Source organism: Equus przewalskii, chromosome 1 (genome assembly GCF_037783145.1).
Source record: "Equus przewalskii isolate Varuska chromosome 1, EquPr2, whole genome shotgun sequence".
Classification (NCBI taxonomy): Eukaryota; Metazoa; Chordata; class Mammalia; order Perissodactyla; family Equidae; genus Equus; species Equus przewalskii.
In genome coordinates this window covers 92,651,252-92,675,783 of record NC_091831.1, presented here as the reverse complement: position 1 = coordinate 92,675,783, position 24,532 = coordinate 92,651,252, and the positions used below count along the sequence as shown (strand labels likewise).

Below are 24,532 nucleotides of genomic sequence, written 5' to 3'. Positions count from 1 at the left end.
GCCCTATCTGCCCAAATCCTCGGAGGGGACAGTGTAGGTGTGAGAGAGCTCTGCTGAATGCCTTGAGACCTCAGAGTGTCTCTTCTTGAGAAACCCTGTCAGTCCTGAGGGTGATCATCCAAAGATGTGGAAACTCCCCTCTATAATAAGGGTTCTTTGGTTTTCAGAGAATACATGAAATGTAAGTATTTTCTGAGAGCTGTTGAAGGAAGGGCGCTTGAGGACAGACATGATCCTTGCCTTAAGGAATTAGCTAATGAATTGAGGGGCTAGACTTACACCAGACCCTAAGCACAGAGAGGATGTGATGAAGAGTTACTGCAGTGGGTTTCCAGGGAAGGAGAGTGGGGTGGTCTGCACTCACTAGGGAAGGTATCTGCAAAGAGACCAGACTGGTCGGCAGCATGCATAGGATTTATTAATGGAAATACCATAGTAGAAAAACATCACATAGAATTTTTTTAATATAAAAGAATGCCCGTAGTATCCCAAGATAGTAGGAAATTAGGGAGGTGAAGGAAAGGAAGGAAGACCTTCTGGGAAGGACAAACAGCATGGAGCACCTGGAAGAAGCAAACAAAAATCATCTGGAGAATGATAGCATCATTTTAAGCCTCAAATTATTCTTAAAAAGTGTTTAAAATATAATATTTGGCACTCAAATGAATATAAGCAGGCACGTAAAGAGAAGAAAACATGAAAATGAACCAGCAAAACCAGCAGACAATATAAATGTGTTCACAGTGGGTTCCAACTTTTGGAATTATCAGACATGAACTATAAAACTAAAACTATACTTCCTATATTCAAGAAGGTAAAAAGACAAGACTGAAAATTTCAGCAGAGAACTAGAAACTATAAAATGTGGCAAAGACTTGAAAATGAACCAACCAGAAATCCAGAACCGAAAAATACAATAACTAACATCAAGTTAGTTATTATGGTAATGGCAGTTCCATTTCTGGATGAGATGGAGCAAACACACTCCACCCTGCGTATCCCATTGAATGCAGTGAAAAACTTGGGTGAGATGCATGGTGCAGCCATTTGATGACTTAGACAAGCAAAGAGTAACAGATAGACTGGGAAGAAGAGTAGGGTTCAAAGTACCACTGAACCAGCAGTGTTTACCTTTTAAAAAAAATCTTCTAGCACTCCCTGGCCTGGACTTAATGCAATCAGATACCCAGAAATAAGCATGAGCATGGACAGAGAGAGCTCCAGGAGAAGCCCTCTAGATCAGGCTTGAGAGTAGGAAAGGGCTTTCCTGGTAGTGACAGTAGTGCCAGCAGAGGCCACAGGTATCTGAAACTTTGAGGGAGGGAATCTTCCCTCTATTCAGAGGAGCTGTGGTCCCAAGAGAGTGGGATGAAGCCCTTTTGCTTTTTTTTCTCTTTTGAGTCCCTTCCTTGGCCCAGGACACAGGTTTATGTGTGAAAGTATGTGACACTGAGGGGTAAAGGAAGCCCCAGCTATTGGCCAGAGGACTGAAACGGGGAGCCCTAGGGACCCAGAAAGTACAGGGGACATCATGGAGAGGGAGAATGTTGGGAAAATGACTTCACAAGCTGTTTATAAGTTCCTGAGCTTATTCCCAAGCTGTTCATGCGTGGATCTGGTTCTGAACAGCTTATCAAAAACAGCATATCAGACTTGCCATTGGGCGACACACCCGCAGGACAGATCTAAATAGCACTGCAAAGGATTTTGAGTTCTTGACACTGCTCTGCCCCTTCCCTGTTAAGCTCCTGGGTTTGTCCTCTGCCTCCCAAAACCAGCGCTATGCCCCGTTAGAAGGTTAAAGCCATGGTACTTGTCATTCACTAGTTCATTCCTGTGAGCCTCCTACGCGCTTGAGCCTGGGAAGGATGCAAAGGTGGACCAGCCTGGGTCCTTAATCTCTGAGAATTTGTGGGAAAGACAGGATGGCAAATTAAACCTACTCGTGTTCTCTGTAGTGAAAAAAAACTCACAGAGAACCAACTGGGTTCACCCCTGCTCACACAATTTTTATTTTTAAGAAAAATATGACATTCCTTCTCGTATCTCCAGACAGTTCCAGATGTAGACAGACAGACACCCTCCCACCCCCCATAGTTTAGAGAGGTCACCCTTTGTAGGAGAGTACAGAAAGTATTCAATCAACCAATCACCATATGGTTATTGCGCACCAACTCTAACCCTGGACCTGTGCTGGGCCCTGTTTGGAGAGGGAGCGTTCACAGATTAGCAGGTGACACATGCTTGCAACAAATAACTACCACACAGAATGAGGGTATAATGGGAGAAGTAGGTACAGTTGCCAGGGCTGCATAGGGTAGGAAGCCACTAACATTTTTTGGAGGTGGAGAAGGGGACTCAGAAGTCTTCAAAGAAGAGAAGAAACTTGAGTGGGGTCTTCAGGGTTGAGAAGGAGTCCTCTAAATGAGCAAGGAGAAGGCTGAGAATGTCCGGCAGAGGAAAAACACATACAAAGTGGTTATAAAATAGCACAATAGTCACTACGGTAAGTTAGTGTTGTCGGGTGGAGGGACCCAAGAGATGACCCTGGAGAGATAGACCTGGGACCCTTGCTGAAGGATGGGCCTCACTGGTCACACAAGGTTTTATTTACTTATTTATTTTCAATTTTAATTGAATTTTGTTAAGTATGCGTCATATGCACATGGTGTAAAATTTAAAAAGTATAAAAGGTATATAGAGGCGCTGGCCCCGTGGCCGAGTGGTTAAGTTCGTGCGCTCCGCTGCAGGCGGGCCAGTGTTTCGTTGGTTCAAATCCTGGGCGCGAACATGGCATTGCTCATCAAATCACGCTGAGGCAGCGTCCCACATGCCACAACCAGAAGGACCCACAACGAAGAATATGCAACTATGTACCCGGGGGCTTTGGGGAGAAAAAGGAAAAAAGTAAAATCTTTAAAAGGTATATAGAGAATATTGTCTTCCTCAATTCGCCACCCCCACCACCCAGTTCCTCTTCCTGGGCAGCCTTCCAGAACTATTTTCTGTGTGTTTACAATATGTGTGTGTGTGTGCATGTGTGTGTGTGTGTGTGTGTATTTTCCACTCAAAGATTGCATACTGTATTATACCTTCTATCCACACCTTGCTTTTTCACTTGGATATTGATTTTATTTATTTGGAATATGGATGTACTGTAATTCATTGGATCAGTTCTGTGTTGATGGAATTTAGGTAATTTCTAGTCTTTTGCTATTGTGAACTATGCTGCAATGAATATCCTTGTATGTAAATCTATTTGCACATGAAAGTATATCTATAGGATAAATTCCTAGGAATGGAATTGTTGGGTCAAAGAGCATAGTATTTTTAGTTTTACTAGATAATCCCGAATTGCCATCCATGGAGGCTGTGCCGATGACTGCTGCCCCGCACCCTGACTGACAGAGTGTTCTTGAACTTTCTGCTCTGTTAGGCTAGGGCTTTGGTTTTATCCCGTAAGTGATAAGCCACTGAGAGGTTTTTGAGCCCCGGAGTGTCACAATCAGATCTGTTTTGGAAAGATCACTTAGGCTGCCGTGAGGATAAGAGGCATGGAAACCAACGAGGAGGAGGATTTCCAGTAGTCCAGGCGAGACAGAGTCAGCATTGGCAGCTTGGTTTAGGTAGTCGGCAGTGGAGACAGAGAAGGGAATGGATGTGAGATACTGAGGAAGTCGGTTCAGTGGGACGCAGGGACTGATCAGGCTGGGGAGACGGGGAGTGAAGATAGCTTTAGTCAGAAGTTCTGTTCTCGTGAGTCTTGTGTGCAAAGTCAGCATTTTCTTTGTAAATTTATAGATCTCATATCCACATTAATATTTCCTAATCCTGGAATACCAGGAGTTAAAAGAAAGTTCTAACATATTACTGAGTGCTGTTTGTCGGCTACAAGGAGTTTTTGTCTGTTAGTATCTTACTGGTTGTCAGAGAAGTTGGAGGAGCATTTTCGTTAAAATTCTGCCATCGGTCAGACTTATATTTGATGGCTCCTGATTATTCATCAAACTCTTATTGTTTCCATATTCATACTAGTCATTCAGAATTTCATACTCAGTAAAGTAACTGTAAATTCTATACTTAACTTAAAAAGTTTAATTCTATCTATTTTAAAGTCTTTTATGATGTGATCTGTTTGGTTTTGTGTGTGGTTCTTCTGATACATAGTAATATTTGTATGTAGTAATTTATAATTTAAAACATATAATATCATTAATTATCTTTTCTTTTGTCAATGTCTTTTAATTTTTTATGCTGAGTGATGATAAAATATTTCCTCTTCCTCTCTACCAAAGTTTTATTTCTGAGTGAAATAAATGTTTGTACAATTAAATATCCTGTATTTCCATTACCTGGTTTTTCAGCTTTGACTAATGTCTTTGGTTCCTGGCTCGTGTCGGTGATACAGTCAAGGAATTTACTCCACTTGTCACATTCCTCTTCCCCTTTTGTACTAGTTCTATTGTTTCTGCCTCGTCAGGGCATAAAACATTGGCATTCTGACCTGCCCCTCTAAACTCCTGTGGTTTTAGTCTTGGTTCTACGGTTAAATCCATCTTCAGTGCTCACCATCAGTTCTTTTGCTGTGGTTCCCCTAATCACCTTTTGGTTGGCCAGTTTGTTCTCTGGTAGTTTCCTCAAGCAGGGCTCTTGAGAACAACATTCCTTAAGCCCTTGTATGTTCAAAAACAATTTTCTAAGCTTAGCAATTTTCGGGAGGTTTCTTCGGGAGTGTATTTTTGCTGGTGTTTGAGGAGATCTGCTCCACTGAGCTATTCCACTGCCCGCTCCCTGTCTCTGCTGGACGTCTCCCTTATGTGTCTTCTGCTTGATTTCTACCCACTCCGCCACGATCCTACAGCTTCATACGTGGAGTTTGAGGATTCGTCATCTTAGGATGAGCCCTTTTTCTAGGAGCTGTGATTTGCTGGCATATTCTGAGGCTTGCTGAGCAGTTTCACTGTTTTTTCCCCCAAACAGCTTTTGTTCCTCTTCAACCTCCCAGTGTTTCATCTATCTGCTTTTGGCAGCCCCTACCCATTTTTTTTTGAGACTGTAGGTTTTACTTGCCTCCAGTTTTATTAACAACAGTTTGCTTTGTTTGTTTCTTGTTTACTTTGTTGGTTTCGATTATATCCAGGAGGAAAAGAGGCAAATTTCTGTCTTATGCCACTATGTTTGACAGGAAGTCCTATAATTATATTTAAATGGGTTTCATTGTAGAATGACAGCAAAGAACGTGGGATTTAAAACTAGACACACCAGGCTTCTGAGCTCAGCTCCACCACTTACTATCTGATAATGGACGAATCACACCCCTTCTTTGGCCATCAGTGTTCTTATCTCTTAACACGGAGATAACTCTCGTAACTATTTCATATTGTTATGAGGGGCAAGGGAGGTAATATATATATATAATAAGTTGGGGCCTAGCATAGTGCTTTGCAAATAGTGGGTGTTTAAAAGGGTAATATTATTACGTTTCATTGATTTCCTGGCATAGGCACCATTCATAATTGCTTTAACCCTCTGTTTGGATAGCATCGTGTGATGCCTCACTCGACGTTAGCGGTGGTGCTGCCATGGAGGTCATTATCAGGAGACCCTTCAGCACTCTCCCATTTCACCCGTAATTCTATACGGGGCAGTTAGTGCCACAAGAGAGGCGCAGATCGACTGCCCAGAAGCCCTGGGGAGAGAACACTGTCCTCTGAATGGCAGGGGTGAGGGTTGGGTTAACACATGAGCAGGGTCTTTCAGGAAAGGCGGGATTTCTTCAAGGAGAGCAGGAAGGGCCAGAGCTAGACCTGGATTCTGGATATTCCCTGGTCTAAATTCTGGGATCGGGGTTGGGGAGAGTGGGCAGGCTTGAGGCTTTGTCACATGTCCTTTGCTTTCTTACCCTTAGTCAGGCCTGAGGAGTCAGGTGGCAGGGTTCCCATCAGGGCCGTTCTGGATGAGGTCAGAGGAGGCTGGAATGCCAGATTGGAAAGAGATCCTAAGGCACCTGTAGCTAAGTTCTTGCTTTTGTCCATGTGTTCTCAGGTCCTGGAGTCCCAGGCAGCCATGGCTCCTACCACGTCAGCCAGCAACAGTGCAGATACAGTCTCTGCTGGTTGCAGCACCTCCAGAAGTCAGGGCATCACTGAGCCCATGGATACAGAAACCCAGGAGGACAGGAGAATGTCTGCCGACAGGAAAACTGTAGGCAAGAAGAATACAGAGGCTGATGGGAAGATGCAGGTGGATGGGAGGACACAGGGAGATGGAACACAAACAACCCAGAGGACACAGGCAGAGAGGAAGACACAGGTGGACGTTGTGACACGAGAACGTGAGAGGCCAGAGTCAGACAGGAGTTCCTGGGTGGATATGGTGGCACAGGGAAGGGTGGAGACACAGGTGGAAAGGATGCAGGCAGATGAGAGGACAGAGGAAGGTGGCAGGATACAGGAAGACAAGGGGGCACAGTCAGAGGGGAGCGTACCCACAGGCGTGAAAGGTCGGTCAGAGAAGCAGTCCAGAACCAGCCTCAGGCCCCAATTCAGAGCCCCTGAGCTCCCTTCAGAGGGTCCTAGGTCTCCTCAGATTATTGAATGTTTTGAGCAGACTCCAGAAGGAGACTTTGTCCCAGAAAAACCTGGTTTCCTGCTCAGATCTGAGGAAGCAGCAATAAGAGGCTCTGGGAATCACAAGGAGACTGTGGTGGGCCCCCTGGCAGGAGGCCTCACACTCCGGGCACAGCTGACTCCTGAGGGTGCTTTGGAGCAGATGGGAGGAGAGAGATGTCAAGGGCTGGAGTGGTCAGGTCCAGTCAAGGATGAGCTGGAGAACGGCCTGTTCCAGCGCCCCAAGGAGGAGCAGCTGGGGGAAGTGCTGTCTGTGGATCTGGGGGGCTGTCCTCCAGCTGGGCTGAGCCCAGAGGTGTCCACTCTGCCCTCTCCTCCTGACACTGGCCTGACCAAAAGCTCAGAGGAGGGGCTGCCCAGCATCCCGACTTCTCAGCACCTGAGGGCGGCTGCCTTCCTGCCCTCTGGGGACCAGGACTTGCTGAGTTCTGCTCCCCCACTGCACCTGGGGCAGGGGGCCCCCACCCAGAGTCACTCACCAGAAACCACGGCAGCCAGCAGTGAGGGGGCGTGTGCCAAGGCTCCAGATGTGGAAGGGAGGACCTCAGGCCCCCGGAGCTGTGACCCTGGCCTCATAGATTCCCTGAAGAACTACTTGCTTCTGCTGCTAAAGCTCTCCAGCACACAGACGAGTGGAGGGGGCACAGAGCCCCTTGGGGGAGCTGCCACTGGGGGTCTGGCGCCCTCCTCCACTCTGGTCCCCACGGTGGAAGTGGCCGGTCTGAGTCCCCGGACGTCGAGGCGCATCCTGGAGCGCGTGGAGAACAACCATCTGGTGCAGAGTGCGCAGACCCTGCTGCTGAGCCCCTGCACCTCCCGCCGCCTCACCGGTCTCCTAGACCGCGAGGTGCAGGCTGGCCGTCAGGCCCTGGCTGCCGCCCGGGGCCCTGGCCCCAGTCTCCTCACTGTCCCCTCCATCGTGGTAGGCGAGGAGGAGGGCCCTGGGCTGGCCTCAGAAGGATCCAGTGAGGGTGAGGGAGAGGCTTCTCTTGAGGGGCCTGGCCTTCTGGGGACCTCCCAAGAGAGCAGCATGGGTGGTTTGCTGGGGGAGGCGGGGAGGCAGGCAGCCTCCGGGCAGGGCCCTCTTTCAGCAGAGAGCAGAGCCCAGGAAGCCTTCCAGGAGGAGGAGGTCCCCGGGGAGGCTCTGACAAGTCTCCCCGCAGCCACCCCTGAGGAACTGGCTCTGGGGGCCCGGAGGAAGAGATTTCTCCCTAAGATCAGAGCAGCAGGAGACGGGGAGGCAGCCAAGCCTGAAGAAAGGGAGAGCCCCACGGTTTCCCCCCGGGGGCCCAGGAAGGGCCTTGCACCTGGGTCCCCGGGGACTCCAGGGCGGGAGAAACGCTCCCCGACCCAGGGCAGAAAGGCAGGCCTGCTGGAGGTGCCGCGGGCAGAGGAGGAGCCGGCTGCAGCAGACCTGGGCTCCAGCCCCAAGGCCAGCGGTCCGGATGCAGAGCCGGTCCTGGATGAAGGCAAGCAAGATTCTCCGGCCAAGCAGAGGAAAGCCAAAGATCTGCTCAAAGGTGAGCGGTGGGGAGGGCTGCTCGGAAGAGGACTCTGCTGCAGCCGCTGGGGTAACGCAGGTCTGCAAGGCCTTCACAGAGTGCCTTCCGGAGGTGTTCTCAGGTCATGGTCGCACAGGCTTTGGAATCAGGCCTGGCTCTCGCCCTGGCTCTGCCACTTGGAGTTGGTAATAGTACCGACTTCATAACATTGTGAGGGTTGAATGGGATAGAGTAAATCAAGTGCATAGCAAAGGGCCCGGTTTCGGTGGCATTGTCGCTCTGTCCTCAGCATCACCACTGGAATCCCCTCTTTGCAGACTCTTCCCACGTGTGCAGAGAGGTAGGCGGAGGATTCAAAGGCAGGCTCCCAGAGCGCGGCGGCGGGGGGTCCTACAATGAGCGAGTTCCTCTCAGCTGCTGTCTGTGTCCTTAGCTCGCTGAGGCTCTTTGGCCTGGGCATGGTACAGTAGTGGGTTCTTTCTAGCTAAGATGTGTGCTCTGGAGTCAGGACAAAAGCCGCAGAGATACAGGTGGCACGCAGCTGGGGGCCGTGAAGTAGTGGGTTTGTGTGAAGACTTGAATCCTGTTTTCTCTCCGCCTGTTCACCAAGGACACCCAGGGAAGCAAGGGTAGGGCCAGAGAGGGTGCAGGATGGAGGGGAAGTGGCTTGTCCCTCTTACCTGAGCCCCTGCTCCCAGCCCCACAGGTGATCCGGAAGATTCGGGTGGAGCAGTTTCCTGATGCCTCAGGCAGCCTGAAGCTCTGGTGCCAGTTTTTCAACATTCTTAGTGACTCAGTCTTGACATGGGCCAAGGATCAGTGCCCAGTGGGCGAGGTGGGCAGGAGGTAAGCCAGCTGGACCCCACCTCTGCCTGGCCTGACTCCCTAATGACAGCCATGATAACGTTGGCCATTGTCCGGCTGTGGATCCAGCGCCTCATTTAGTCCTCCCAGTAAGCCAAGAGGGAGAGTCTAGTATTCCCATAGTAGAGAGGAGAAAATTGAGGCTAAGAGGCATTAAGTCACTTGCCCAAAGTCACACAGCTAGTGAGTGTCTGGACGTAAACCAGACCTGTGTGGTCCAGGACCAGCTCTTAACCACGGCACCTCTCGCCACCTGCCCCCGAGCTCTCAGAGCCAGGGTTCACGGCAGCCTCTGAGAGCCGCGTCTGAGGAGCCTCAGGACCGCTGTCAGTCCCCGGGCTGTGCCATGGTGATGGCCCTCACAGGAGGGCTCTCCACTCTCTGCAGTGCAGGGGATGAGGGGCCGGCGGCCTTGGCCATCGTGCAGGCATCCCCCGTAGACTGTGGCATGTATCGATGCACCATCCACAACGAGCACGGCTCGGCCTCCACGGACTTCTGCCTCAGCCCCGAGGGTGAGTGTGTCCCCCCCAGTTCTCTGCCCCGCCTGGCTCCTGAGTGAGGGCAGTGCTCATCTTCGCAGAGATGGTGATCTCAGGGCAGGCCAGCCTGAGGGCAGCTGCTTTCTCTTCTTTTTCTCCACATAGTGCTGTCAGGATTCATCTCCAGAGAAGAAGGTGAAGGTACGGTGCCCCTCGGGGGAGGGGCGGGTGGGCCTTTGTCCCTGCCTCTGCCCCCTGCAGGGAAGACCTTCTTGAAGGACTTGGAATCTGTTCCAGATGCTATGTTAACCCCCACATTCAGCTGCCCTTTGCCTCCTGGTTTAGGATACAGCTTGGGGAGGAGGCTGGAGGAGAACTGCTCTTTCAGAAGGTTGTGGGGGAAGAAGTGGCCAAGGGGCGCCATTCCACAGCGAGTTAATTCAGCCTTGTGCCCTTTGCTCGCGTCAGAGCCCCTGATCAAGGGCAGGACCCGCCACCAGGGCTCCTCTTATCCTGCCAGCCGCCTTCCAGAGTTTCTCCCATGGTCTGTGGACCCCTGTATTAGACTCATATGGGGAGCCTGCTAAAAATGTAGTTTCTTGGGCCCTACTACTGAAATCCTTAATTACCGTTACTGGGGAAGGACCTAGAAAAATGGCATTCTCAGTAGGCTCCCTGGAGATTGTGACATTCCCCAGTTTGATAAGCATTTTAAAGGCCCAAACATTTGAGGGTCTGTACTGCTCCTGAGAGAGACACACAGAGGCTTTGGGCTATGGAGGTAACTGGTGATGGACGGACTTCTAGAACTTTGTCTGCCAACCAATCCATTAATTCCTTCCTTCCTTCACTCATTCAATCACTTATTCATTCAGCTAGTGCCTATTGTTCAGTTATCAAATCGAATTTAATCAATATCAAATATAACCTCACACCTAGAAAGTTAGTAATGGTTCTTTAATATCATCAGATTCCCCCACTTGCCCAATAACGTGTTGGTTTATTCGAATTAGGAGGTGCTGATTGCTTTTGGCTGATATATTTCATGCATCTCTCTAATAGAGAATACTTCTTCCTTGATTTGTTTTTCCTCCTTGTCATTTATTGGTTGAAATCACTTGTGTAGAATTTCTTACAGTCTAGGTTTTGTTGATTACGTCAACATTTAACATGTTCTTCCATTTATGTACTTCTTCTAAACTGGTAGTCAGATCAAGAGGCTTAGTCAGATTCAGGTGCATTTTGCGGGGGGTGGCACAGGCAAGAATGCTTCACAGGCATGCTGTGTATTTCCTTTTGCATCCGATCTGGAGGTACATAATGTCTGATTGTTTTACTAATGTTAAGATTGATCACTGGGTTCACTCAGGTGTTTTCTGTCTGATCCATCCCTTTTCAAAGCTGAAAAACTGTATCTGAGACAACCCTTGTTGTTTTCTAGGGGTTTTGGCAGTCCCTGATTATTGCCCAAATCCATTCTTTCATTAGGATTTGCAATATGGAGTATTTTAGTTCTATCGTGTCTTCTTCATTCATTAGTTTTTCTGTAAAGAAGAAACGGTTGTTTGGTTACCCTGAGTTGGTGCCCTAGCACCCTCCAAAGGTTACTGGTGAGGTTAGTGGGGGTTTTTTGGGGGGAGGGTGTTTGTCAATTGCAATTATGAACATAAGGGTTTTTGACATATTTGATACATTCATTACATTGCAGAAATTATTCTTTTGTTGATAAGATTGTCTGATTTTGGCCAATGGAAGCTCCTTCAGAAGGTGGGCTCCTGTGTCCTTTTGACAAGCCTCTGGTCATTTTTGATAGCTTCTTCGCTTTCTGGTCTGACAAGATGTTTCCGGTACGCCTGGTACACTTCCTGGCCTAGACCTGGAATCAAACATTTCTCCAGGGAGCTCTGCTTCCTTTTAGTGGGAAATGGTATTTAGTGATCACAATTTGAGCATGAGTGATGCTCAGTGTTGCTGGATTAGTCCTGCAAACTTTTTGTTTCCGTCAAACATGTTGGTTGAGACGGAGTCATTTATTCATTTGATCAAAACAACTAATTCTAAAGCAGAGTGATTCTGGTATTTTGTATTGATTGCTACTTGCACAGAAATACCCTGCCTTCCACAGACACTGACTCAGTCCTTATGATGTGATAGGCACACTGGAGCACTGTTAAACGACAGGGGTTGTATCAGACACAGTTTCTACCCTGAGGAGCTCACGATCTGGTAGGGGTATACACCCAAAGAGCATAATGGACAGAGTGGGTGCACCAGGGTGGTAGGGTGGGAGACGGTTCTGGCCTTTTCCTACCCTACCAACCCCACATCAGTCAGGCCTCTAGTTTTCCGCATTTTTCCTGTTCCCCTTCAGTTGGAGAAGAGATTGAGATGACCCCCATGGTGTTTGCTAAGGGTCTGGCTGACTCTGGCTGCTGGGGGGACAAGCTGTTTGGGCGCCTGGTGAGCGAGGAGCTACAAGGGGGTGGCTATGGTTTTGGCCTTCGGAAGGCCTCCCAGGCCAAGGTCATCTACGGGCTGGAACCCATCTTCGAGTCAGGCCGCACGTGTGTCATCAAGGTGTCCAGTCTGCTTATGTTTGGACCCAGCAGTGAGACTTCTCTCTTGGGCAGAAACTATGACGTCACCATTCAGGTACACGTCCCATCCCCCTGCCCCATCCTTCTGCGCTCTCACCTTCTCCCCTTTCCCACATTGGGTCCTGGTGGGAAGCCCGTTGTGGAGGCAGGAGCCATCTCAGTCTCAACCTTAGGAGGCTCCTGGGATGGACCTTGAGGAGAACCTGAGACGTGGCCCTGGCTATGTCTTCGGAGCCATGGTTTTTAAACTATATTTTTGCAGCAGAAACCTTTTCCTCCTCCCTCGAACATATCTTGCACAGAAGCTGTAAATGTGAGATAAAAGGGGAGTGACTGGGTGAGGTGGATGGTCTGTGCTCTGCCCATTCAGTGTCTTTCTTGCTCTGCACAGCATGGCCCCTGGGGCACTGCCACCTGTCGCTAGGGCTCACGGAACCACAGTTTGGAAACCACTTTGCAAACAAGTTCAGAGCCTCTTGTTTTACAAACCAGAAAAATGAAGTGCAGAGTAGGGAGCAAGGGAGGAGCGAACCCCACCTGCCCCGGGACTGGAGTGCCCCCTGTAGTCCTCTAGCGGATGGCCCTCCCACTTAGAGCCAGGCGTGAAAGAGAACACGGGGGCTTCCTTGCTGATCAGATTTTGTTCTCTTTAATCCACAGGGGTGCAAGATCCAGAACATGAGTCGGGAGTACTGCAAAATCTTTGCGGCTGAAGCCCGGGCTGCACCAGGCTTTGGGGAAGTGCCTGAGTAAGTGCACAGGGAGGGGGACGTGTCCTGTGCAGACCTGTTGACTTGAGCTTCTGCAAAGAACAGTGATTTCATAGCCTCCCAGGGGCATCCTGATTATGACCATGTGCAAATGGGCCCACAGCTAACCCAGTGCTCAGCTCAATGGCCCCGTAAAAATCTAGAAATAAAGACCACTGCCCATTTGGGAAAAGCCTCTGCTCTGGTCTTCAGTCTCCACCCACTCACTTTAATTCCCATCCCTTAGCTCAGTTTTTGGTGATGGCAGGGTTTAGGCACAGTGAATTCTGGGCCTCTCTGAAGGCGATGGAGTAGGCTAAGCTTCTAGGCAGACTGGTCTGTACTCGCCTGTGGTGGGCAGACAGAGTCAGTGCGGGTTTTTGTAGGAGTCAGTTATAAATGGTAATTGCTTCCGTTTTGAGACCTGAACTCTGACTCTTGAATATTGGGGTCTGGCTGGCCTTCAGCCACAGTCTGGTTGAATCCTCTCTAGAGGTGTTTCTTTTTGTTTGACACACACTGGTCTCGGTCCCTCACCCAAGCACAGGTTCCCCCTGGGGTCTAAGCACTGTGCAGTTCTAATCGCACTGACCTCAGAGGATGGACGGGACGTCCCCCTGACGCCAATGGCCTCCGTTTCCTTTCTTGGACTCAGGGTGGAGCTCCCCTCTTCTGCTGCCTTTCAGTCTCGGGGCTGAGAATTCCGTCCTTAGAAGGGCCCTCCTTTTAGACCCAAGAGTATAGAATTGAGACGGAGGGAGGCGCTTTCTGGGGCCATACTCCCTGCTCACTGCAGGCTGAAACTATGTTTAGGATCATCCCACTGTATCTGATCTACCGGCCTGCAAACAACATCCCGTATGCCACCCTGGAGGAGGACCTGGGCAAGCCTCTGGAGTCTTACTGTTCCCGGGACTGGGGCTGTGCTGCGGGTCCAGCAGCACCTAGCAGCTCTGAGGCCATGCAGAAATGCCAGACCTTCCAGCACTGGCTGTATCTGTGGACAAATGGCAGCTTCCTTGTCACAGATTTGGCAGGTATGAGGGTCTGAGGGGGCGAGTGTGCATGGATGTGGGAGCACACGGAGGGGGCAGCGTCGTGGTGCTCGGTGACTAGTCTACAACACACTTTGTATTTCTTCTCCTTTGCTTTTCGCAGTAACCTTGTAAAGCAGGTTGTATGCAACCCTAACACATTCCAGGCCTCATGTAGCCTAGTCTGTAACTGCAGCTGCAGTTAAAGGGATGCACTCCAGGCTCCACTTGAAATTAAAAAGGAATTTATTTCAAAGAACATTACATGGGCTCCAATTCAAAACCCACAACCACCTTTTCAAAATCTCCCTTCCTCCCTTCCCTGCCACTTTGCTCTGGACTTTCTCACTCTCCACACTTTCCCAACTCTCATTTCCCTCCTAGCACACATGGCTTTATTGTCCTTTTCTCCCTCCCTCCCTGCCTGCGCCTCCATCTTTGTTAGCTTTTTATCATGTAAACCAACTTGCTCTCTGGCTTCTTTTTAGCTTTGTTGCTATTTCTCCCATCACTCAGATTCTCGCCAAGAAAGGAAGGCCAGCAAGCATGAATCCTTCCTTCTTTGACCAGTCCTCTCCAGGCCCACTCTCTTGAACCAGAACTGGGCAGGGGCAAGGAAGAGAGAAAATTTTCTCTATAGTGGGAGTAGAGGAATGCTGGGAATATCACACATCATTACGTCTTGTCCCTGTTGTAAATAAATGAGGAAATAAAGGGCCAGAGATAGAAAACTGGCTCAAATGTGCTTTTCATGGGGGCTAAACTGCCTAGTAAATGTTGTATATATAACTCCATCATTAAGCCATTTATCGGTCACTCTATTTGTTAACTTGTAAATTTACCCTTACTAAATATTGGAAAGATAAAAAGGTGAATTAGGAATAGTCATTGTCCTCAAGAAGCTGTGATAGGTGTCCCAATTTCTACAGTGAGATGATGATAACTTGATATAGTAGAAGGACTTGGCAGTCAAAGCAATTCGATTTAAGTCTAGGTCTCATTGTTTTCTGGCTGGGTCTTGTTTTACAGAGAAGAAAACTGAAGCTCAGACAGGTTAGGTCATTTCTTCTCTCTGAGCTTCAGTTTCCTTTCCCTCCCTAGTAATAATAATATCTTCCTACCCATCTCTCAGACTTGTTATGAGGACGACATGAGACTGTATTTGTGAAAGCCTTCTGCAAACTAAAATTCTGTGCAAGTATAAAGGATCACCATTATTATAATGCAAAATGGAATGTGATACATGCTGAAAGAGAAAGGACAAAGAAATTAATATTTGTTGCATAACTACTGTGTTTCAGACACTAAATGAGAGTCCTACATATACTGTGATCTTCCTAACACCCCTGCAAGGTGGGCAATATTATCCCTTTTCACAGTTGAAGATTAGAGATGGTGACTTGCCAAGATCACACAGTGGTCTCAGCCCTGTTAGTGAAGGGCACGTTCCTAGAACAATGTGACTGGACAGTCTGAAGATGGGGAAAGAGGGCCACAAGTCTAACGCTGCATGCAAGATGCTGGAATGGACTGGCCAGAGTGGAGAGACTTTTCCTCCATCACCGTTTTGCCTGGCTCTATCTTTCCAAAGCTGTCTTAACCTAGAAGACCACCTTGGCTTCCTGGAGTGCTTGCTTGCTGCCTTCATGAGTGCACAGAAGCCAGTGTCATCCAGTGTTACATTTCTGCTGGTCCAGCCCTGATTTACCTTACCATTCCCACCTTCTCTCTCTTGCCCAGCTAGGCTAATCTGTTAAAAGGAAGGAGGAAGTTTTAGCTCAAAGCCAGAGGCCAGCCCAGTTTGTGAGCTAATCTCCTCCAGTAGAAGCAGGATTGCACAGCTGGAAGAGTTTTGGATCTGGGAGTAAGCAAAATTGAGCTTTTACTGACTTACAGTGGCCATTGCACACAGTCAGTGCTCAGGTATAAAATGAATGAATAAATGTGACTTTGCTCCAGTCACTTAACTCTGAGCCTATCTCCTTACTTGTAAAAATGGGAATGTTATTACTGCTAATGATACAGAGATACCTGCCTGAGAGTCAGGCCAGTCGTGATGACCCAGTGAGAGGTACCTGTTGATGTGCCCTGAAACCTGGTAGGTTTCCATCTAAAGTGATACCCACCTGGGAGACATGGGGGCCCTAGCGCCAGCCCAGGCTGCCATCGACTCCCCACTTTCTCTCTTTTCAGGGGTTGACTGGAAGATGACTGATGTGCAGATAGCTACCAAACTGCGAGGGTGAGTGGTTCTCGGGGACAGAATGCCCTCGGAGAGTCTTCTCGGGGCATAAAATGTCAAAGTTCTGCTGGTCTCCATCCATGAGGTGCTGGACCTGTGGCCAAATGGTCCCAGTTGCACCCATGGCCATGTAGTAACAACCCAGGGGCCACTGACCCTCTGACCCCAGGTCTGGACCAGCAGCTATTGACGCCCACACACAGGATCACCTGCGATCCTGGGCACTCCATGCACCTGCTCCTCTTCCTTCTCACTTGAGAAAGCTCATCACGATGCAGATGAGCACGGGCCCTGTGACTACAGGGCTGACCTGGAGTCTGCTGTACTTTATATTAAAAAGTCAGATCATCCTCACACCAGTTAATGTCCCACTTGATGAATTCCATGAGCCAGGGTGTGATGAACCTGAAGTTAGAGTTGAAGTCTTTGGTGCCTCCACCTGAGGTAGTACCCAAGTAGACTCCCCAGCACCCCCAGGTAGGGTAGGATGGACCTTGGGCACAACACCCTGGCCATGGCCATCCCAAAGTCAGCCCCCAAGGACTCTCCCCTTGGGTGGGACTTTCACGTGGCTCTTACTGTTTGACTGCAGATACCAAGGCCTCAAGGAGAGCTGCTTCCCTGCCCTGCTGGACCAGTTTGCCTCCTCCCACCAGTGTAACACCTTCTGTGAGATGCTGGGGCTAAAACCCCTCAAGGGCCCTGAGGCTGCCCATCCCCAAGCCAAGGCCAAAGGTTCCAAGAGTCCATCTGCCGGCAGGAAAGGCCCCCAGCTGAGTCCTCAGACCCAGAAGAAAGGCCCCCCCAGTCCCCAGGGCACCCGGAAGAGTGCCCCAAGCTCCAAGGCCACCGCTCAGGCCTCAGAGGCAGTCGCCACCCAATTATTGGGACCACCTCTCATCCAAGAGAGGGGCTCCAAGGCCCAGGGCATGCGGTAGCCCCCACCGGAGGCTGGGGGCCTCCACCCAGCAGCAGACCAACAAGGAAGCAGTTCGAACCGATGGAGACTTTCCCAATACAGAACTAACCGGAGAAGGCGCACTGAAGAGGTACTACTTGGGGGCCTCGCTGAGCAGCCTCTCCTCAGTCAGCTCCTCATCAGATGGCTTTGGTGCGTGGCAGACAGCCCAGTGGCCTCTCCTGGTGCCATCATCACCCAGGGCTCCCAGGCCCCACCTCCAAGTGCCTGGAGGCCTAGGCCCTCCTTGAAGTTTACACTCGCCACTGCTGGAGGCTCCCCTGAGTCCTCTGCATGAGTTCTGCACCCCAACCCCTTGCCCCAGCCTGACCCTGCCGTGAACGTTGTCCTCGGGGGGCCTGCAGGCCAGCAGTTACCCTCTTCCCTCTGCTTGGCCCTGATGTCTCCCTGTCCTCAGGGCTCCAGACCTCCTCTGCTGTGTCTGGCCTGCTGACTCTCAGGGTGTCTTCTCTTCCAGCTACTTTGCCTCATTCATCCCAGCTTACCCTGCCACTAATCTGCCCCTCAGCCCACATGGGGCCCGGGGCCCTTCCAGAGCCTGTCCTGTCCTTGTGCAGTGGTCTTTGGTGACGTGTGTTCATGCTCTTCCTCCCCTCATCACTCAGGCACTCACTCACCTGCTTCCCATGCTCCCTTGCACCCCGTCCCCTACCTCCACCCCCCATCCCTGGCTTTAGCCCAACCCCAGCGTGCTGCCTGACCTTCACAGACTCTCTGCTTGTCCCCTCGCCCAAGGGCTTCCCTACTGACTCTGCACCCTACCCACCATACCCAGGTGAGGAGCAGACCCTCTGTCCTCTCTGTCCGCCCTAGTACATTCTTCCACTACTTCTCCCAGGCCCTCTGCCCATGAGATGAGAGCTGGCATGAGGGTTGTGTCAGCAGATATGGTCAGAGGGAAGATGTTGACTTTGAGGGACCTTGTGCTCCATACTGGAAGGAGGTAGGGTCACAGTGAATTTCACATCCCCCCTTGACCAGGGATGGAGGGCTGTGGCTCTTCTCCATGGGAGAGTATGCATGGGAGTTCTAGGAAGGATGCCATCTATCCACACACTGGGGCAGAGGGGTATCTGTGCCTGGGAATTAGGACCCTGCCTTCAACCATTAGCTCTTGATCCTGAGGCTCCAGCTCTGGGGCCTCATATATGGGCTCCCAAGGAATTGCTGTGCTTGGCCTAGCACCCTGGGTCCTTCCTGAGAGCCCCTCCTTGAGGCCTGGGATGTGTGGGTCTGGAGCTGGCCTGCTCCCCCTTGGAATGCAATAAAGGCAGCAACTGTGTATCCTGCTCGCCCTCATCTGGTGTGGTTGTAGGTATATGGGGTCAGGGTCCCCTCTCTCCAGGCAGGTTCTCTGAGGGTGTCCTACAGTCCCTGGGCCCACTGGAAAAATGAATCCGTGTTTTGGTTCCTGGATCGGCATTCAGTCTCAGCTTTCTGTGGCCACAGCCAGACAGTCTGTGCTTCTTGTACAGCTGGGCTGATGGCTTTTACCCCTTAGCAGTGTATCTGGGGGACTTGGGCCTTTGGAATTTCTCCTTCATTTGGAAGAGGAATGCAAAGGAAGGAACCCTGGAAGGAAGAGCAGAGCTGGGGGCTGGCTCTGGTCCCTCCACTGTAGCAAGACCAGCCCAGGGGACAACCAGCGTCTGCCTCTCAGCTACTCCCTGACCGTTTTCTGCTTCCCAAGCTACAGAGAGACTTCTCATTCCCACCCCACCCCACCACCAGGCCTTTCTTTGCCTGACATTCGCCCCTCTCCATTTTGACATTTCTGATTTCTCTACCTCCTCTTGTGCTCAGGTGACTCTCCACTTTTTCCTCTTGCCCCAGTGTGCCCCCAGCTCTCCCAGCCTGCATATCCAGATTGCTTTGGTGAGCGGAGAGCTGGAATATTGTTCATTCATTTGGTCATTCATCCATTCATTCAGCAGACATATAATGAACATCTACTTTATGCCAGACCCTAAGCTGACAGCTATTGGGAGGTAAAGATGTTTGAGGTGGTCTCAAAAGAGACTCTTTCCATTGGGTTTCTTAGGTTTTGAGCAACAGAAATGGACTTGGACCAACTTAAGCAAGGAGAAAAGGTTCATAGGAAGGATGTTGGAGTAGCTCACAGAACCAAAGGAATAGCTGAACAATTGGTGTTGAGATGGGTGGGAGCCAGGGCAGCTCCAGAACTTGCCTCCCAGAAGCTGCTGCTGTTGGCAGATCAACATCAACCAGCTATTTATTCCAGTGGGTCTCCCTCCGCTCCAGATTCAAATTCCTGTCCTGGAGCTCAGGGCATCACGGAGTAGGAGAGATGCATTTTTCCAAAGAATGGGAAGAATAGTGGAGGGTGGGAGGATAGAAAGGGCTTGGTAGGCAACAACAAAAGATACCCTGACACACACACACACACACACTCTGTTCTTCCCATCTGATGTATTATGACTCTCCCACATACAACCAAAAGCAAATTCCTCTCTGCTTGGGGAGATCTTTCAAGGTCACATGCCATGACTAAGCCCAGGGGTAACCAGGGCTACCCTTCTCTGAAGTCCAGTGTCACTAGTGATACTCTTCCCTCTTTTATCACAATCCTGTTTTGAAATTCTGCAACCTGTGCATTAACTGGTAAAATTAACTATATTCAGCCAAAGTTATATAACCCAGCAAGAAAGGAAATGTGGGTAAAGGCTATAGTCCATTTTTATAACTGGTCATGAAAACTAGTGTTTATGACTAGGGATTTTTTGCCTGTTGGCGTGTTCCAAACCTTCACTTCCAAAGTCCAGCTCCTTAGTGGTCCTTCCTGTGTGGCAGGCGTTTACCACTGGACATGACAGTACCAGGAAGCACTCTAGGAGTCCCCCATGTCCATCTGTAGTCCTGACCCCCTTTTACGTAGCAGCAATCATGTTTTCCCTTGATATGGTTAGTCGTCCTAGCTACTCCCATAACCACTTGTTATGTGTCACTCAGAGGTATAAGGAGCCTGAAATGGCTGGGTGCCTCAGCTTCCAAGTCACTTGAATCATTACTGTGACTTTTTGAGGATGTGTTTCCTTGGGGACTAAAACCTCTATACTAGCCTGGTCCCAAACATCAGGCATGAAAAAGCATTGAGACGTAGTGATAACACGCCCCTCTCCACCCTACTTCCTAGCCTGCAGGAGAAATTGCACCATGAATTGGTTGCCAGTTCAGAGCTTATGCGGTATCCTGTGGGGCCCAATCCAACTTTGCAAGGTATTGTTTCTGGTGCTGTAGATGAGTTTTCAACAAACCATTCACCATACTATCAAGCTAACAGCTTCTAGACTGTGGGGATCCTGACAAGATGAGTTAATGCCATAGGCATCAACCCATTACTTTACTTTTGCTGTAAAGTGTGTTCTTTGGTTGAATGCAGTATGTGCGGATACCACAATGATGTTTACAGCACTTGGTAATTCCATGGATATTGATGGTGGGAGAGGCATGAGGGGTAAGGAAAGCAAATCCAAATTCAGAAGAGGGGCCCATAATTGTCAAGATGAATTCCTGCCCTCTTAAAGTCATAGGTATAGATTGAGGAGAGCTCAGCAGTAGGGCAGGAGGAGGCATCATAGACGAGGGAGTAAGCAACCCACATGCACGGCTTGCCTGTGCCTTCAGAGTCCTATCCTGGAGCCTGCACCTAATGATGGAGTGCTTCTGGCTGTGCCTGACTATGGCTGGGTGGATCAGATAATCCCAGTTCACAAGGGGCTGTATGGCTACCTGGCATGCTGTAGCCAAGCATTTAGGCTCCCCTAGAGCTCAGTGGTAAGCCAGAAGGCAATGTCTCAAGAGGATAATTGTTATTTGTTGGCCAGAGCATTACTTGGTTCCAAACCCTGGGTTCCCCAGCCATATTTTTTTTAATCAAGACTTACCACAAGCTCCATAAAGCATTCTGCTCTGCCACAGTCTCCATATGGGTCCCCAGTAAGGCACAGACAGATACTTTAAGTGCCTTTGGATCTGCCAGGTCATATGGCCTGGTGGCAGAATCATTTGTACTAAAGACTTTCCCGGCTGGAGAGCCTTCACTTGATCAAGGCCCAACCCAAAGCTGGTGGCCTTCTAGGTCAGTTAGTAAATGGGTTGGAGCAAGATGCCCCAAAGGGACATTTTTGCCCGGAATTGGGCCTTGGTGGGATCAAACTGCAGAAAAGTTTTCTACATTATGGAGGAAATATTTTTACCTCAATAGACCCCTTGACCCCCTAGGAACTTCATCAAGGGAGCAGACCTTTGCATTTATCTCCCACCTCTGACTTACATATATCTTACCAAGGCATCTCGGGAAACTGCTGATCAGCAGGATGCCATCGGTGTGATGGAACATTGTGGTGGTGGAGTCGAGGTCCCTGTGAGCCAGGTTGTGGCACAGAGCTAAACAGCAAAGATAGATCTTTAAGCCAGGACAGCAATGGAGTCCTGTTGCCCTGCCAGGGGAAGACGAATTGCTTCTGGTGTTCTTTGTTCATCAAAATGGAGGAAAACATGAATTCACTAGATCAAAAGATTCACACCAAATGCCAGGAGCTGGAGAAATGTGCTTTAGCAAGAAGTCCTTCTCTGGAACAGCACCTGTAATTGGAGTCATCCCTTTTTAAAGTCGTCAACAATCCGAGGACCTCCTGGCGTTTCGCACTGGCTGAGCTGAGCTGTGGTAGGAATCACTATGACTTCACTCTCAAGTCTTGAGTAGTAACACTCATTTCTATACTTCCCCGGGGAATGCGGCATTACTTTTGATTGGTCATTTTGGTAGGGAGAGGAAATTCTAATAGCTTTTGCTTGTCCTATCCTGCTATGGTCACTCTTACCCCCAAATCAGAGAGGGGGTTATACCTGATTCCGAATATATCCATTTCAGCTATACAGTCAAAGTAACCCTTAGATGGCTTTGAGATTCTCCTGGGTCTACTGTGGTGTAAAATTTGGTCTGTCATCCCCATTAATTTGCAGACCACTTGCTTTTCTATGTACTGTCCCCAGAAATTGGACTTAGATTGGAGCCAGTATCCTACAGAACCCCTCTCCCCAAATATGGTTATTTTCCCTGCCCTTCTATAGTTCCCAGATAAATGGACACACATCCCTTTGGGAAAAGCTGCAAGAGAAGTTCAAAATATGCATCTAAGTGTTAAAATAAGGTTTCCCTTCAAAGATATTTGACTTCCCTCCATTGAAGGTCTGGAAATTAAGTGGCAGATTTTTGACTCTACCTTGGCAGCTTGAGACAGACCTGTTTGCCCAACCAGAAGTCTTTAGTTATGGTAATAACCAGGTAATATCTTAGGGACTGTCTGGTCTTCTTCATCCCTGGGACCCAAAGATTGATTAACCACAGCTAGAGGTCCGGTTTCCATGCCCACATCCATTATGATGATGACTCTACCTTGTCCTTCTATCTATCTCTGCTGCTGATATCAGGGGGCTCATTTTCATAGCAGCTCTTCCAACCAGCATTCCAGGCCAAGAGAAGAAAGCCATCAGAGTCTCATCAATTTATTTCTCATGGCAAGGAGCGAGACCATCTTCTGGGTCCCGTCAGAGGACAAGTGAGAGGGTGAATGGGCTGGATGCATGCCAGGGACCCAATAAAGCATTCTTATCTCCTGAAATCTGTGAGTTCCTGCCTTCCTTGGATTTTTGGTCTTTTGATATAATTTAGTATGGGTGAACATTTGATACAGATTTGTATTATCCAAACCCCCAAAAAATGGTAAGAACTGTATCTGGCTGTTTGAGCTTCTACATCGAATGTGGAATCTCTGGTAAGTGAACCTGTCAATAAATATAACCTGAACCAAAATTATGTTTTGCTATCTTGGTCAAACAGCCTTAAAAATGTTTCCTTAAATTTTCCCTATATTTTTTGACAGTGTATATTAGCTAGTTCATACAGTTTCTTCTGAGTGTAACGCTTCTTTTTCCTGACCTCGTTCTTCCTCTCATCCCTTGGGCTGTGTTGAGTGTGAATTCTGGTTACTGGCAGATCAACAGTGTAGTGTGGGGCAGGGTCTGGGTCTCAATTTTGTAACTTGATGTTGTCAGTACCCATGAGCTGATCAAACTCAGGGAGCTGTCTCACTCATTAAACTTACAAGAAAATGGAATTTGCACACCAAAAACACACCTTGCTAATTTTTAAGGAGAAATTGAACCATTCGGGAGATTGGACACTTGTGTTTATCTGACAAGTAAATTCTTCCCTTCTTCTGAAAGGAAAAATTCAAGGGAAGCCCAATTATCAGAAGGTTGTTTGGCAAGCTTAGGACAAGTCAGACAAAGCTCAGTTCAACTCTAGCTTTACTGGCCATGTGAAGTTGAGCTTGTTACTTGACCTCTCTGAACTCAGATGCCTCATCTTTTTAAAAATCCTTTTACTAATACTTATGGACTGCCTATCACATGTGGTAATTCTGTGTCCTGGGCACTAGTAGTGAACAAAACACACATAGACTCCTCCCTCTGGAGCTTAAGATCTAGCAGGGGAGACACACATTAAACAAGCACAACAAGAAATGTAAAAAGGCAAGTATTTAAGTATTAAGTGCTGCAAAGCAGAAGACTAGGAGAGAACACCAGCTGGGTGTGGGACCTAAATTAGATTGGGGGTCTTTGGAGCCAACCTGAGGGCATGATATTTGAGCTGAGATCTGAAGGATATCCATCAAAGGAAGGGGAAGAGGAAGAGTGCACCAGACAGAGGAAATGACTTGTGCAAGGTTCTGAGTCAGGTTATGGTAGAGGGACAGAATGAAAGTTGGTGTGGCTGGTGCATGGTAAACAGGAGGACCACAGAATTGCAATATGTGGTTCAGAGAGAGGTGGGGCCAGGCTGAGGGAGGAGACTTGCATTGAACCCTAAGAGCAGTAGTGCATCAGTTAGGATCAGCTACAACTGGAAATGGTAGAGAAGCCCGCAAGTGACAACGGTCTTAAGCAAGACAAAGTTATTTCTTCCTTAGGAAGAGGTCTGCAGGCAATAGGAGATCTGGACATGGTCCACCTAGGGCTGGCATGGCAGCCTCATTGAAATTGAGTTTCCCCCAGCTCTCTGCTCTACCCTCCCGACCCAAGTTGGAGTAATAATTGATCGCAAGTACAGTGTCATAAGTAGAACTAAAATAATGATGCAATTGTCAAACACTGGAGAACTGAATCTTTGTGGTATATGGTAGAGTCAATAGATAATGTCTAAAACAAAATAAAAAATAGTATCTATATTTATATTTTTATCAATCATCTATCCACCCGCCCACCCACCCACCCACCCATCCATCCATCCATCCATCTATCATTCATCTATTTTGTTTACAGAGGTTACTACCAGGAGTGAAAAAACAAGAACAATTTGTTTGCAGTTGTGTTGGGCGAGAGTTGGGGGTGAGGTGGGGCCACTCTCTGGTTTTCCAGGCTCTGGTCTT

At 48.9% G+C, this 24,532-nt stretch overlaps 1 protein-coding gene across 2 annotated transcripts in view; it reads left to right on the top strand.

Annotated features, from left to right (window-relative positions):
* The window catches only part of ALPK3 (alpha kinase 3), a 43,494-nt gene extending 25,132 nt beyond the window's left edge, over nt 1-18,362 (top strand). For both annotated transcript variants that reach the window (XM_070570655.1, XM_070570663.1), the window contains 9 exons: nt 6,046-8,149; nt 8,830-8,977; nt 9,383-9,510; nt 9,643-9,678; nt 11,849-12,129; nt 12,735-12,823; nt 13,637-13,860; nt 16,051-16,099; nt 16,692-18,362. In XM_070570655.1, the coding sequence (XP_070426756.1) occupies nt 6,046-8,149; nt 8,830-8,977; nt 9,383-9,510; nt 9,643-9,678; nt 11,849-12,129; nt 12,735-12,823; nt 13,637-13,860; nt 16,051-16,099; nt 16,692-17,037 (3,405 nt within the window). In that variant the 3' untranslated portion in view covers nt 17,038-18,362. The remainder of the gene's footprint in view (nt 1-6,045; nt 8,150-8,829; nt 8,978-9,382; nt 9,511-9,642; nt 9,679-11,848; nt 12,130-12,734; nt 12,824-13,636; nt 13,861-16,050; nt 16,100-16,691) is intronic.
* The last annotated feature ends 6,170 nt before the right edge of the window (nt 18,363-24,532 follow it).